At 38.7% G+C, this 15,717-nt stretch overlaps 1 protein-coding gene and 1 pseudogene across 2 annotated transcripts; both read left to right on the top strand.

The window, feature by feature from the left end:
• The first annotated feature begins 8,387 nt into the window (after positions 1-8,387).
• On the top strand, positions 8,388-10,047 carry LOC130223054 (GTPase IMAP family member 4-like; annotated as a pseudogene).
• Positions 10,048-10,057: 10 nt separating this feature from the next.
• On the top strand, positions 10,058-14,711 carry LOC130223011 (GTPase IMAP family member 5). Of its 2 annotated transcripts, none has more exons than XM_056455676.1 (4): positions 10,058-10,142; positions 11,239-11,337; positions 11,435-11,551; positions 13,651-14,711. In XM_056455676.1, the coding sequence occupies exons 1-4, from the start codon at positions 10,112-10,114 to the stop codon at positions 14,232-14,234; spliced, it is 831 nt and encodes a 276-aa protein (XP_056311651.1). In that variant the 5' UTR covers positions 10,058-10,111; the 3' UTR covers positions 14,235-14,711. The 2 variants fall into 2 exon arrangements, with proteins under 2 accessions (XP_056311651.1, XP_056311662.1); XM_056455687.1 differs by having other exon boundaries at positions 10,060-10,142; positions 11,248-11,337.
• The last annotated feature ends 1,006 nt before the right edge of the window (positions 14,712-15,717 follow it).

The following is a 15,717-nucleotide window of genomic DNA, read 5'->3' as shown; positions in this document are numbered from 1 at the left end:
TAGCGTATGTGTTTGAACAGTGGGGGAAACCGGAGCACCGGAGAAAACACACGTCAACACAGGGAGAACATGCAAACGCCACACAGAAATGACAACTGACCCAGCTGGGACTTGAACCCGCGACCTTCTTGCTGTGAGGAGACAGTGCCTTTTTATCTTCACTTTTTATAAGTCGCTTTGGATTTGCTAAATGAGTATATGTTAATGTAAATAAATGCACTGAATGCTGGCTCAAATATCTGTGAATTTCTGTAGTTAATAGTGAGAATTGCTACTTAAATTGGTTAAATTGAGTTTAATTTAATGTGCTATTCACACTATTAACAAACTATTAACTAAGACTTTCAGTTCAATAAACTACAAATTAATAGTAAGTTGGGTTTAAGTATTGGGTAGGGTTAGGCATGTGAAATAAGATCATACTTTATCACAGTTAATATCTCAGGTAATAAGCCAGTAAAAGGTGTGAATGGTTAATTAAACTGAAGTGTTACCCTTAAATTAATAGCACACATACACACTCAATGTCTATTCTTGGTGTATTTTAGTCGTGGTCTATGTTTATTTTGTAATGTACATTCATTAATTTTCCTTTGGCTCAGGAAAGGCCTATATTCATCGGGGGTCTCCACAGTAGAATGAACCGCCAACTAATCCAGCATATTTTTTTACCCAGCGGATGCTCTTCCAGCTGCAACCCAGTACTGGGAAACTCCCATACACACTCCTACTCATACACTACGGCCAATTTAGTTCATCAATTCACCTATATCGCATGTGTTTGGAAAAATCTGCTGAATCTCACACTATTGCTGTGTCCCGGGGCGGACTGGCCATAGGGAGCACCGGGACATTTCCTGGTGGCCTAACGGTCTATCTGGCCTGCCACCATGATTCTGGCCTGATTCCCCAACCCCCCACTTTTCATAAACATCCCATTATTGCGGTCCATATAAATGTACTCATTGTCCCGCGAACTAGAGTTCTGCACAGGACTGAATTTTTAGACCTGCTCCTGCCAGGTTTTATTGCGCACCTGACCGCTCCAGCTGTATATTCAGCCTTTGTTCACCCGTTGCCCGCCATGCCCCATTTTCTACTCGAGCGTTCCCACTAAATTTAGATCTGGTTAAAATTGGGTACCATCAAAAGAGAGAGATAACCGATAAAAGTGAAGGTTGTGCAAAGATTGTAGGCTAAATGTCAATTTTGTTTGCCCCTTTGTGATAACACGAGTGCCGTTTTTGTGGTGAGTCTTTCAAAGTCAGATTTACAAACATATCCACTCAATATATTTGCCAACTACTGATTGTGTTTCATATATCATATCAGCATTATTTCTATACACATGGTAGGCACATATCGGGCCAAGGAAGAATGTAAAATGTATACCGATTTAAATATGCCCCCTAAAAAACACCAGGTGGATGCTACAGAGTCCAGACAGCATATAACAAGCGACACGGCGGATGTGCGCTCTCTCTCTCTCTCTCTCTCTCTCAAACAGAAACACAGTACAGCACCACGGCGGATGTGCGCTCTCTCTCTCATACAGAAACACAGTACAGCACCACAGCGGATGTGCGCTCTCTCTCTCATACAGAGACACAGTACAGCACCACGGCGGATGTGCGCTCTCTCTCTCATACAGAAACACAGTACAGCACCACGGCGGATGTGCGCTCTCTCTCTCATACAGAAACACAGTACAGCACCACGGCGGATGTGCGCTCTCTCTCTCAAACAGAAACACAGTACAGCACCACGGCGGATGTGCGCTCTCTCTCTCATACAGAAACACAGTACAGCACCACGGCGGATGTGCGCTCTCTCTCTCATACAGAAACACAGTACAGCACCACGGCGGATGTGCGCTCTCTCTCTCATACAGAAACACAGTACAGCACCACAGCGGATGTGCGCTCTCTCTCTCATACAGAAACACAGTACAGCACCACGGCGGATGTGCGCTCTCTCTCATACAGAAACACAGTACAGCACCACGGCGGATGTGCGCTCTCTCTCTCATACAGAAACACAGTACAGCACCACGGCGGATGTGCGCTCTCTCTCATACAGAAACACAGTACAGCACCACGGCGGATGTGCGCTCTCTCTCTCATACAGAAACACAGTACAGCACCACGGCGGATGTGCGCTCTCTCTCTCATACAGAAACACAGTACAGCACCACGGCGGATGCACGTGCTCACTCTCTTTCTATATATCTCGGGAACGCTATATTGTAAGACCGCCCGCTCCCGTTCAAATTACGCCACAGTTACCGACCGTTACAGTGTTTTTTTTGTACATTTTTTTTTGTAAAGCTGCTTTGACACAATCTACATTGTAAAATCGCTATATAAAATAAAAATGAATTGAAATTTATTCTCCGCAAGAAACCTAGTCGGGTCTTAAGGCTCATGTGGGAATGCAGACCTCTACCGCGAACCACACTTTTGGAGGTGCGTTGCAAAATCTATTCGTAAATTAGCTGTTTTTTGTATTTTGTGATTCGTGCTAGTTTTCCCCATTTATTTCTGCTTTCTAATTGCATTATGGGAGCTTGATCTTTCTTCCACAATATTTAACCTTGAAATGTTGTAAAAAGTGACATTTATAAACATGTTTAATTGTGTAGAGTGCTATATTGTGTGGTTAGTGTTGCATATTACGCAAAAAAAACCTTGTAATAAGTTGCCAGCACATTTTCTGTTATTTTACAGTCTTATTTCTCTAGATATTATTACTCATACATTATATTATCTCAAACTTCTAAAATAAGTCACTTTGCTAAATTTTTAGGGCTCTATTTTGACGATCCATGAGCAAAGTGCAAAGCGCAGGGCGCAAACGCATTAAGGGCAAGTCAGAATCCACTTTTGCTATTTTAAGGACGGAAAAATCCACTTTGCGCCGTGGCGCATGGTCTAACAGGGTTGAGCTTATTCTCTTAATGAGTTATAGGTGTGTTTTGAGTATAAACCAATCAGAGTCTCATCTCCTATTCCCTTTTAGAGTCAGTTGCGTCGCGCCATGGTGCATTTGCTATTTACATGATGGACTTTGTAAGTGGAAAAACTGAACGCTTCACTAGAGAGAAAACTAAGCATACAGCGCGAGAATGAGAGAATGAGCCTCCTCATTCTTTACTTTCGCTTTCACTCTCGTGAATAGGGAAACTTCTTGTATGCACAGACATCCATTAACCTATACATAATTAATTTAGTTTGTTAAGCGCAAAGATTTGTTTCAAAACTATTTCTAAATTCAGTTCTAATTTTCAGCAAAGGAATAAATGAACAATAATAATGAAGTGTGGTCTAACAACTGAGTTATATCCAAACACACATGTTGTGCCCCATATGGTCTAAAACCTGACAGGTGGACAAATCTAAGCTTGTTTTTAAAAAAACAAATATAAATATGCAGATAATGAATAATACTGCTAATAATAATAACATTAAACAAAAGCAAATTGTTATGAATAAACTGAAAAAGCCCCCCCGAGATAAAGAAGGCATGAAAGTATGGTTTTTATATTTATGTAGGCTAGAAAATAATCATTTTTGTAATACTTTAATCCTTTAATTCTTTTTCATATGTAAAGATATTTGCGTATTACTGTACATCCTGTGTGAATTAAGCAATGTTTAAGCGAGGCGCACAACTAACGCGCTCTGCGCTGGACTATAGACCAGCTTTAATCTGGTCTATTAAACAATCTATTTAAGTTCCTCAAAATAGCAACGCACCAGCAATGCGCCTTAACATGCCTCCTTTTTTTAAGACCAGAACGCATATGGGCGCACATATGAGCGCAAATGCATTTGCTATTTAAACAACGTGGCTCAAAATGTCAAAATGACTCTTGCGTCAAGCTAAAACTAGCAATCAACAATTGCGTCATGCCTTGCGCCGGGTGTATGATAGAGCCCTTAGAGTTGAATTTTCAACATCAAAGGTCGATAGATCAGATATCGACATCCCATAATGCAATTCACAACTGCAAATAAGCAATACAAACACTGTTCATTAACAGATATGTTTTACAGTGTGCACTATACTAACTATTTAAGAGTTATTTTAGAGCTTACACAAAATACAATGAAACACACTTTAAGGTATGTGTAATATGCCACTGGCTTCTTTAAATTAGACTCAAACACTGCAGCCGCAGGACAAAAAGGCGTATCTTGCAAACCCGTCAAACACGTATGTCATTCCCCAAGGCGAAAAGGTGTGACATTGTGTTATTTATTACTAATCCATATGAAGTGGCCTTAATTACAGTGTCATTTAAATTAATCCTTTGGCACAATGCACTTCTTATCTACACACACTTAAAATCAAAATTATCACGCCATCCTGAAGTGTTTCTTCTTAAGTATTTCCCCAATTATGTTTAACAGAGCAAGAAAAATTCACAGTATTTCCTTTAATATTTTGTGCTTATCAGTTTTAGTTTGACTGGAATGAAAGCTGTTTAAGATTTGACGGTTAATATTATTAGCCCCCTCAAGATTTTTATTTTCGATTGTCTACAGGACAAACCAATGTTATCCAATAACTTGCTTAATTAACCTACACTGACCGGCCACTTTATTAGGTACACCTTACTACCGGATTGGGCGCCCTTTTGCCTTCAGAACTTCCTTAATCCTTCATGGCATAGATTCAGTATCAGAATCAGTTTTATTGCCAAGTGTGCTTCACACACACACACACACACACAAGGAATTTGTTTTGGCTACTGAAGCTTCCAGTGCACCTAAAGCGACAAGTGACAACACAAAATAAATATGGAAAAAAGAAATACGATAAACATTAAACAGATGCAGTTAGTCAAAAAATCTGGATGTTGAGTTGTATGTACAGATTTCTTATACACATACAGGTTATAAGGTGCTGTGTAGAAATGTGAATGGAGAAAGTATTGCATTGTATATTGATATAATGTGTACATGTGCGAATGAGAAAGTATTGCGCATGTTTATTGCACAGTAGGGGAATATTTAACTGTTCATGAGGTAGACAGCCTAAGAAAAGAAACTTTTCCTGTGTCTGGCTGTTTTTGTGCTCGGTGCTCTGAAGCGGCGACCAGACGATAACAGTTCGAACAGGTAGTGTGCTGGGTGTGAGGTGTCCAGAGTGATTTTGCGAGCCCTTTTACTCACTCTGGAAGAGTATAGTTCTTAAGGTGTAGGAAGGGTTGTGCCAGTGATTCGTTCAGCAGTCCGGACTATTCGCTGTAGTCTACGGAGGTCGGTTTTGGCAGCTGAGCCGAACCAGACTGTGATTGAAGTGCAGAGGATGGATTTGATGACAGCCGAGTAGAACTGTACGAGCAGCTCCTGTGGCAGGTTGAACTTCCTCAGCTGATGAAGGAAGTACAGTCTCTGCTGGGCTTTCTTCACAATAGAGTCTATGTGAATGTCCCACTTCAGATCCTGAGAGATGGTGGTGCCCAGGAACCTGAATGACTCTACTGCAGCCACAGTGCTGTTCATGATGGGGAGTGGGGGGAGTGCAGGGGGAGGGTTCTCCTAAAGTCCACTATCATCTCCACTGTTTTGAGCGTGTTCAGCTCTGAATGTTGTATCTGCACCATAACGCCAGCCGCTCCACCTCCTGTCTGTATGCAGACTCATAACCGTTCTGGATGAGGCCGATAACAGTAGTGCCGTCCGCAAACTTAAGGAGCTTGATGGAGGGGTCTTTTGTGGTGCAGTCGTTGGTGTACAGGGAGAAGAGCAGTGGGGAAAGAACACATCCCTGGGGGGCACCGGTGCTGATGGTGCGGCTGTGATTTAGTCCATTCTGACTAGCTGCTGTCTATCTGTCAGAAAGCTGGTGATCCATTGACAGACAGAGCTAGGAACAGAGGGCTGGGTCAGTTTGTACTCGAGCAGTGATGGGACGATGGTGTTAAAGGCAGAACTGAAGTCCACAAACAGAATCCTTGCGTAGTTCCCTGGTTTGTCCAGATGTTGTAGGATATAATGGAATCCCATGTTGACTGCATCATCCACAGACCGGTTTGCTCTATAGGTAAACCGCAGGGGGGTTCAGCAGGGGTCCAGTGATGTCCTTCAGATATGCTAGCACCAGTCTTTTGAATGACTTCATGGCCACAGATGTAAAAACAACAGGCCTGTAGTCATTGAGTCCACTGAGTCCTGTGATCTTTGGCTTCTTCGGGATTGGGATGATAGTGGAGCGCTTAAAGCAGGATGGAACTTTGCGCTGTTCCAGTGATCTATTGAAGATATGTGAGAAAATGGGAGCCAGCTGGTCAGAGCAGGTTCTCAGACAGGCCGGTGAGACACCATCTGGCCCTGGTGCTTTCCTTCTCTTCTGTTTACTGAAGATCTGACGCACATTATCCTCACTGATCTGAAGTGCAGGAGGGAGAGGGAGATGGCTGGAGGTGTTGATGGCTGTGTAGGGCGATGGTCCGGGCTGTGTTGATGTGGTGTTGATGGCTGTGTAGGGAGATGGTCCGGGCGGGTGTGAGGTGTCTGGTCAGAGGTGTCAAATCTACTGTAGAAAATATTCAGCTTGTTTGCAAGATGTTTATTGCTGTCGATGCTGGGGGATGGTGTCTTGTAGTTAGTAATATCTTTCAAGCCTCTCCACACTGATGCAGGGTCGTTGGCAGAAAAACAGGGTCGTTGGCAGAAACGACCTTTCCAGAAACAAGGCACTGGAAATATTCCTCACAGATTTTGCTCCATGTTGACATGATAGCATCACGCAGTTGTTGCAGATTTGTCGGCTGCACATCCATGATGTAAATCTCCCGTTCCACCACACCCCAAAGGTGCTCTATTGGATAGGGAACTGGTGACTGTGGAGACCATTTGAGTACAGTGAACTCATTGTCATGTTCAAGAAACCAGTCTGAGATGATTTAATTTCTTCAATCTTTTATTGTCCAGTTTTGGTGAGCCTGTGTGAATTGTAGCCTACAACTTCACTCAGACAGCTATACCGCCTGTAGCGTTCATTTAACACATAAAATGCAGCCATACGTACCCATGAGCATATATTTCTCAGTTCTCAAAAAATGTTTCCCAACGAGCCTGTGCTGCGACAAGAAATATTTGCTCTCTTTCTCACTTGAAGGAATGAAATGAACAAATATGTCCACACAGGCACATCAAGATGTTTGAGCTGAACAAGACTGGTCATGCAAGACTGTCTGTTTATTTGCTCTGCTTCAGTAAATTGAATAGTTTTGGCACAAGACACATTGTGTGCTTTAGACAGACCGTGGCCTGATGTGCACAACAGATATTAGTCCCATTCTGTGTTTATGCTCAGTTTGTGAACACAGTTTGATTTTAAAATCCTCATGCTTGCATACAAGGCTTTGAATGGTCTAGCACCACAATATTTATCTGAGCTTTTAATCCCATATGCCCCAAGACGTGCTTTGTACTCATCTGATGCTGGTCTTTTAACTGTGTTAACATGACTGCAATGGGAGATCTATGGGCATTCTCTTCATTGGCACCTAAATTTTAAAACTCCTTACCTTCTGATATTCGCAATGGATAATCCCTGAGTATTTTTCAATCATCACTTAAAGCCTATATATATATATATATATATATATATATATATATATATATATATATATATATATATATATATATATATATATATATATATATATATATATATATATATATATATATATATATATATATATATATATATATATATATATATATATATATGTATATATATATATATATATATATATGTATATATATATGTATATATATATATATATGTATATATATATATATATATGTATATATATATATGTATGTATATATATATATATATATATGTATGTATATATATATATATATATGTATGTATATATATATATATATATATATATGTATGTATATATATATATGTATGTATATATATATATATATATATATATATATATATATATATATATATATATATATATATATATATATATATATATATATATAAAAAAAAATATATATAAAATATATATAAAAAAAAAAAAAAAAAAAAAAAAAATATATATATATATATATATATATATATATATATATATATATATATATATATATATATATATATATATATATATAAATAAATAAATAAATAAATAAATAAATAAATAAATAAATAAATAAATAAATAAATAAATATATATATATATATATAAATATAAAAGACCTTATTCGATTCCAAACATGGCTGGTGTAATATGGTATTTCTATGATGCAGGTTGTTAGAGCAGTAAGTGGAGATCCATAACACCATGCCTACTTGGCAAGAAATTATTGGGTATGTGTTTGCCAAATAGGTGTGTCTCTACCGGGTCTTGAAAACTGCCATAGTCTCAGACAGTTTGGAGGCTGGTAAACTGTTCTCCAAAAGGGCTAAAAATGAGGTTGTAATATTTATAAAGGGACTTTAATCATAATTATTTTTCACCGACTGGAGGAGGGAACAAGGAGCAGAAATACAATCATAATGGCATCAGCGTTTGAAGGTCAGTCTGAAGTGAATACGTTATACGATACACACACTTTAGCTGCGCATAGCGACACTTTTTAACATCACAATCTGAAATGAGCTGTATTCTGCATCTTTACCAATTAGATTTGCTTCATTTTCTAAATTTAAATATTATACTTCAACTTGTTTTGTAAATTTAAAAGAGGAAGTTTAGTAGCAGGATGTAACGACACTAATGTCCCTCTTTTCCTCATTTAAGTCAGAATCCTGTTGTTTGTGAATGTTAGGTTGTGCTTTTTGGTTAGTTATGGTGCGGCAGTGCATTTGTGATCTCTACCAAAAGAAGAGCTTAGATTGAAAGCACTGGGGGTCAAAAGATTGAAGGACAAACCTTATCAAATGACTAATTTAGCATTAAAGAAACAATAACGTGTTCAAATATTGTGATGAATGGTTTGCGTTAATGTTGACAGCTCAAATATTTATACAGTTAAATTGTGACTGTGAATTGTTTTCTTCTTCTCAAATATTTCCTAAATGCTGTTTATCAGAGCAAGGAATTTTTCGCAGTATTTCCTATAATATTTTTTCTTCTGGAGAAAATCTGATTTGATTTATTTCAGCAAGAATAAAAGCAGTTTTAATTTTTTTATGAGCCATTTTATGGTCAATATTATTAGCCCCCTTAAGCAATATTTATTTTGATTGTCTACAGAACAAACCACTGTTATACAATGAGTTGCCTAAATACCCTAACTTTAACCTAATTAACCTAGTTAAGCCTTTAAAATTCACTTTAAGCTGAATACTAAAAAGAAGCATACTTAAAACTTAGAAACAATCGCTCACAGAAGCGTTTAGACATGTTCAATATCTCCATTTAATGACAAACCTGTTTGACAGGTAATGAACCTGATGTGAGGATTGTGCTGCTGGGAGTTTGTGGAGCTGGAAAGAGTTCAATGGGAAATGCAATACTGGGTGCAGAGGTGTTTAAAGAGAGCAGAACGAGAGAGAGTGAGATACAGAGAGGAAGAGTAGAAGACAGAAACATCTCCATCATCGACACTCCAGGATTCTTCAACACTCACCTGACCGATGAGGAGCTGCAGAATCAGATGATGAAGAGCCTGGATCTCTGCTCTCCTGGACCTCACGTGTTTCTGCTCATCATCAACCTGGAGAACTTCACAGACGACCACAGGCACGTTGTGCTGGAAATCCTGGAGATCTTTGGAGAAAGAGTGTTGAAGTTCACAATGGTGCTGTTTACAGGAAAGGAAAAGTTCTCCAGAAGAGAATGGACTCGAATTCTTAACAGTGAAAAAACGCTGAAAATATTGAGCAACTTTAAGGGGAGATTTCATGAGATGAACAGCAAAGCCGAATGTATGTAAAACACATTGCAAAACTTTTTAAGAGCATTGATTTAATGGTGAAGATGAACAAAGGACAACACTACAGCAATGAGATCAACTTGAATAGCCAAAGACAAGAGAAGAACGAGAAAACAACACAATAAGAAAGAGAAGAGCAGAAAAAAGAAAAAAGAAATATTGAGAGGGACATTACAACTAAAACCAAAGTGGAGAGAATGACTGAATGCAAGCAGAGTAAAGATGCAGGTAAGTTTGTTGCAACCCAGGCTCATTCTGAGAACGTAGTCCCGTTGACGTTTCTGGAGACCGCGAAATACGTAGCCGGGGGTGCGTACGGCTGCATTTTATTTTTTTAAGCGAATGCTTCGTGTACTCTGGCGGACTCGAGGCGCAGAGAGGGGCTGACCACGACGACGACCGGGTTCGAGTCCGGGGAAAAGCGGTTCCAGAAATCGGGTAAGAAAACAAAAACAAAATCCAAAAAATGAAGCGAACAAGTTCATCACAGGGTGAGAATGTGGTCAAAATCCGAAAACGTGGTAAAAATCAGACGAGGGTTTTTCTTTTTCTGGACAGCTTTTGTGAATCGTCGTTGGTTGGGTTTAGGGACGGAGGAGGGAGGGTCAGCCGATTGGCCGGTCGCACGGTCAATCATTCTGTCATCCAGGCAGACAGGCGGAAGGTCATTCGACAGCGGCCTCTAGCGGGTTTACCCGAGAACGGCGCGGGAAAAAGCGAGCACAGCGGCCTCTCGCGGACTCGCGAAAACAAAAACTGCAAAAATACGTACCTCCCGGGACGTATTTCGCGGTCTCCAGAAACGTCCCCGGGACTACGTTCTCAGAATGAGCCTGGGTTGGTTTTTTATGTGCAGTACACATATTTTAAATTCAAATATTTTTGTAAGAATAAACTACTAATTGTTAGTCCAGCATAAACTAGCCAGAATAATTTCAGACATGCTTTAGGAAGCATTAAATAATGGCATAAATACCAGTAATCTCCTCCCATAAATGTGAGCTGTGCAGGGTAACTTTGAGCAATGCTGCAATTTTGCAGAGAGATGTTGCTTGACTATTTTCCTATTAAGAATGCACCTGTAACCCATTGCCCTAATTAGTTATGACATCATTTCAATAAAATTGGCCAGCAACATTGCTCAAAAAGCTGCCCCGTGTATCATTAGCTTTACTGTCTAAGCCTAATAATTGTTATACATATGGTTGATATGAAAAGTCTATTTATATAAATAAATAAAAGCATATCAAATCAATGCATTTAAACGCTCTAATGCAGTCAGGCATTAGAAACTGATGAGTTTTATATTAATAACACAAAACAGTCATGACAGATGCAGTTAGCAGATATTTGCAGAAAGCAAAGGCAGATGCTTCAGCGGGACTGACAACAGAGGCAGCAGAGAAAAGCACCAACCCTGGAGGTAAGTACTTTTATATATTTGTAGAATTTATTATTATTATTATTATTATTATTATTATTATTATTATTATAAATATTACAATCCTTTTCATTTATAGTAAATTCTAAAAGTTTTCAATCAAATGTGATTGGACCAGTGGGTGAAAGCAAATCCATCTTACAGGCGGCCTCAACAGCGATGCCACTGGATTCAGACCGCACTGCACCATTATCAGGTAACGTTTTTCATGTGAATTACTGATGTACAAATAATTACAAACATATATACTGGAATGAGTGGAAAAAACAAAACAAAGCAAAATAAAGTGAAGCAAAAAATAGGAAAGCAATGCAAAGGAAAACAAAACAAAAACAAAAGCAAAATAAAAGCAAAGCAAATCAATGCAAAACAAAACAGCAAAACAAAAGGAAAGCAATGCAAAGGAAAGGAAAACAAAAAGCAAAACAAAGGAAAAGCAATGCAAAAAAAAAAAAAAAAAAAAAAAAACAAAGCAAGGCCAAGCAGAAAAACAAAACAAAGCAAATCAAAACAAAGCAAAGCAAAGCAGAGGGAAACAAAACAAAGTAAACCAAAGTAATACAAAGGAAAACAAATGAAAATAAAGCAAATAAAAAGCAAAACAAAGCAATGCAAAGCAAAGCAGAGGAAAACAAAGCTAAGCAAAGCAAAACATTCATTCATTTTCTTTTCAGCTTAGTCCCCTTTATTAATCTGGGGTCGCCACAATGGAATAAACCGCCAACTTATCCAGCGGATGCCCTTCAAGCTGCAACCCATCACTGGGAAACATCTATACACACTCATTCCCACACATACACTACGGACAATTCTATCTTCTCCAATTCACCTACACCACATGTCTTCTCCAGGGAAACCGGAGCTCCCCGCCAACACGGGGAGAACATGCAAATTCCACACAGAAACGCCAACACTGACCCAGCCAAGGCTCGAAGCAGTGACCTTATTGCTGTAAGGCGACCGTGCTACCCACTGCGCCACCGTGAAGACCCCAAAGCAAACCAAAGCAAAACAATACAAGGAAAACAAATAAAAGTAAAGCAAATAAAAAGCAAAACAAAGCAATGCAAAGCAGAGCAGAGCAGAGGAAAACAAAAGCAAAGGAAAACAATGCAAAGGAAAACAAAACAAAAGCAAAAAGCTAAAGAAAACCTAAGCCAATCAAATAATAAAAAAAAAGAAACACAAAGCAAAGAAAATAAAAATAAAACCAAAACAAAGCAAAGTAAAGCAAAGAAAAGCAAAAACCAAACCAAAACAAATCAAAACAGATCAAAGCAAAGCAAATCAAAGCAAAGCCAATCAAAGCCAAACAAATCAAATCAAATCAAATTCAAAGCAAAGCAAAGCAAAGCAAATCAAATCAAATCAAAGCAAATCAAAATCAAAGCAAAGCAAATCAAAACAGATCAAATCAAATCAAAGCAAATCAAAAAAAAAAAAAAAAAAAAAAAAAAAAAAAAACAAAGCAAAGTAAAGCAAAGCAAAGCAAAACAAAGGAAAATAAAACCAAAACAAAGCAAAATAAAACCAAAAGAAAGCAAAGAAAAGCAAAAACCAAACCAAAACAAATCAAAACAGATCAAAGCAAATCAAATCAAATCAAATCAAATCAAAAGCAAAGCAAAGAAAAGCAAAGAAAAGCAAATCAAAACAGATCAAATCAAAGCAAAGCAAAGCAAATCAAAACAGATCAAATCAAATCAAAGCAAAGCAAAACAGATCAAATCAAATCAAAGCAAAGCAAATCAAAGCAAATCAAAACAGATCAAATCAAATCAAATCAAATCAAAGCAAAGCAAAGCAAAGCAAAGCAAATCAAAACAGATCAAATCAAAGCAAAGCAAAGCAAAAGCAAAACAAAGAAAAACAAAACATAACATTTATTTCTATGAACACAAAAGTTCACTGCAAACTTTGTTAGATTCTTTCACATTAACAAATAAATGACACCTCATTTTGTGTGAATCCCATTTACACACTACATCAGAAACATTCGATTGTCAAAAAAAGGAGTTAGGATGTTTTCTTTTTTGCATCTGTTATAAAATGTGTTGAGAGGTGTTTTGACAGTTCAGAGCCACTGTTTTGGCCAAACTCAAAAACCAGAATGCTGTCAAAATTAAAAAAAGATAAAGAAACAAACAGTTTCAAATGTGACATTTGAAATGTTTAATTTGAAGTGTAAATTTTGATTTCATGGTGACTTTAATCTATGTAATGTAATATAATAACAGGGAGGTCATGTAATATTGCTGAATGTATAACTAATTAACAATATATTTTCTCCTCTAGAAAATCTGAGGATTGTTCTTCTGGGTAAAACCGGATCAGGAAAGAGCTCAACAGGAAACACTATCCTGGGAAGAGACGCCTTCAGAGTCAGTTTTCTATCCTCCACTCAAACATGTGAGAGAAAAAATGCAGTGATTTCAGGAAGAAACATCTCAGTAATCGACACTCCTGGACTGTTAGATGTGAGGTGGTACAAGCATTTACAGGACAAACTCAAGCAGGACATTGAGAAATACCTGGAGAAGTGTGCTCCGGGTCCAAATGTGTTTCTCCTGGTCATCAGACCCAATGGCAGACACACGGATGAAGACGCAAACACTGTCAAATGGATTCGGGAGAACTTTGGAGAAGAAGCTGTTCGTTATACGCTGGTTCTGTTCACTCATGTTGACTTGCTGACGGGTGAATCTATAGATGATTATATTAGACAAAGTCTGGATCTAAAGTTACTGATTGACAGCTGTGGTGCCAAATTTCACACATTGAACAATCAGGATAAAAACAATCCGAATCAGGTCACTGAGCTCCTGGAGAAGATTGAACAACTGGAGAGAGAGTTTATGATGGTGCTACTGTCAAGATGAGTGATGACTTCCGGTCTAATCCCCACCCCTCTTTAGGGTGGGACTTCCTATCTAAGCCACGCCCTTTTATTCTTATCAATTTATTCCTTCATTCATTTTCCTTCAGCTTAGTCTCTTTATTCATCAGGGATCGCCACAGTGGAATGAACCACCAACTGTTCAAGCATGTTTTACACAGCTGATGCCCTTCCAGCCACAACACAGTACTGGGAAACAACCATACACACTTATACATACATCCAATTCACCTATAGCACATGTGTTTGGACTGTGGGGGAAACCAGAGCACCTGGAGGAAACCCACGCCAACACTGGGAGAACATGCAACCTCCACATAGAAATGACAACTGACCCAGCCGGGACTCGAACCAGTGACCTTCTTGCTGTGAGGAGACAGTGCTAACCACTGAGCCATCGTGTCTCCTTAATTAAATTGTATTATTATGTTAATAAAGGTTTCTTAATAATTTTCACTTACTTTTGGAGTGCCTTGGACTTACAATTTCATCGTTTATCTCTCTGAAAGAGCACCGACAGATTATTTACCCCTGAAGCACTTTTGTTTTTGCTTGTTTTTGGGTTTATTTGAATCGAAATCAAAAATATTTATTGTGTTTAATAAATAAATACAAAGTAAAAATATTGTTTACTATAATAAGCAGTATATTTGGTGTGCAGCGTAGATTTTAATAGATTACATTCAAGAGTTCACACTTAGCTGATGATTCATCAAAAGCTTGTTTGGCATGCTGTCCCGGGAGAGAGCCCCGAGCTCAAGGGATCCTCGAGCCTGGTGCTTCCTCCTGTTCGCAGAGCGAGAGGGGAGCCTGAGCTCGGTGGATCTCAGAACTCCCCGTCTGCAGTAGCTAAGGGAACATGTGAGGAAAAAAAAGGGGGCTAGACAAATGCTTGATTGTTATGCATGATGTATATATTTGGATGGTGGGAGGAATCCGGAGAACCCAGGAAAAACCCACGCGGACACGGGGAGAATATACGAACTCCTCACAGAAACACCTACCGACCCGGCAGGACCAGGGCTGGCAGTGTTCTTGCTGTGGGGCTAACAGTGCTAACCACTGGGCCTCCGTGCCGCCCGATCTATAGTGAAGGAGGAGAATGGGGAGGAAGGGTGGTTTCTTCCAAACGAAGATAAAGTAGACTGAAAACTGTGGTTATTTATAGTAGCTTATGGCTCATATGATTGGATGATACTGATTAGCTTAATACGAGACCGGCTGTGATAAATCATAAGCACGTGATCCTCCCGAAATTAGTTTATGAATAAACCTCACTTAGATTCAGCTTTATTGTCATTACACATGTACAAGTAAAAGGCAACGAAATGCAGTTTAGGTCTAACCAGCAGTGCAATAGCAGCAAGTGCAGGATACAGGTATAAGTTATAAAGTACAGTTATAGAAACACTAGTGATATTTACAGATGGATGTACTATGAATATTATATACAGGTTGTATTAGCG

This window comes from Danio aesculapii, chromosome 1, assembly GCF_903798145.1.
Source record: "Danio aesculapii chromosome 1, fDanAes4.1, whole genome shotgun sequence".
Lineage (NCBI taxonomy): Eukaryota > Metazoa > Chordata > Actinopteri > Cypriniformes > Danionidae > Danio > Danio aesculapii.
Note: the sequence above shows the minus strand (reverse complement) of the source record. Positions and strands in the feature narration are given on the sequence as shown.

What these genes read in the sequence shown, in the direction of transcription:
- LOC130223011 (XM_056455676.1), top strand. Translation starts at nt 10,112, where the DNA reads ATGACTGAATGCAAGCAGAGTAAAGATGCAG. An exon ending in CAAGCAGAGTAAAGATGCAG is followed by an intron (nt 10,143 to 11,238) that starts GTAAGTTTGTTG and finishes AACACAAAACAG; the next exon opens with TCATGACAGATGCAGTTAGC. An exon ending in CCGCACTGCACCATTATCAG is followed by an intron (nt 11,552 to 13,650) that starts GTAACGTTTTTC and finishes TTTCTCCTCTAG; the next exon opens with AAAATCTGAGGATTGTTCTT.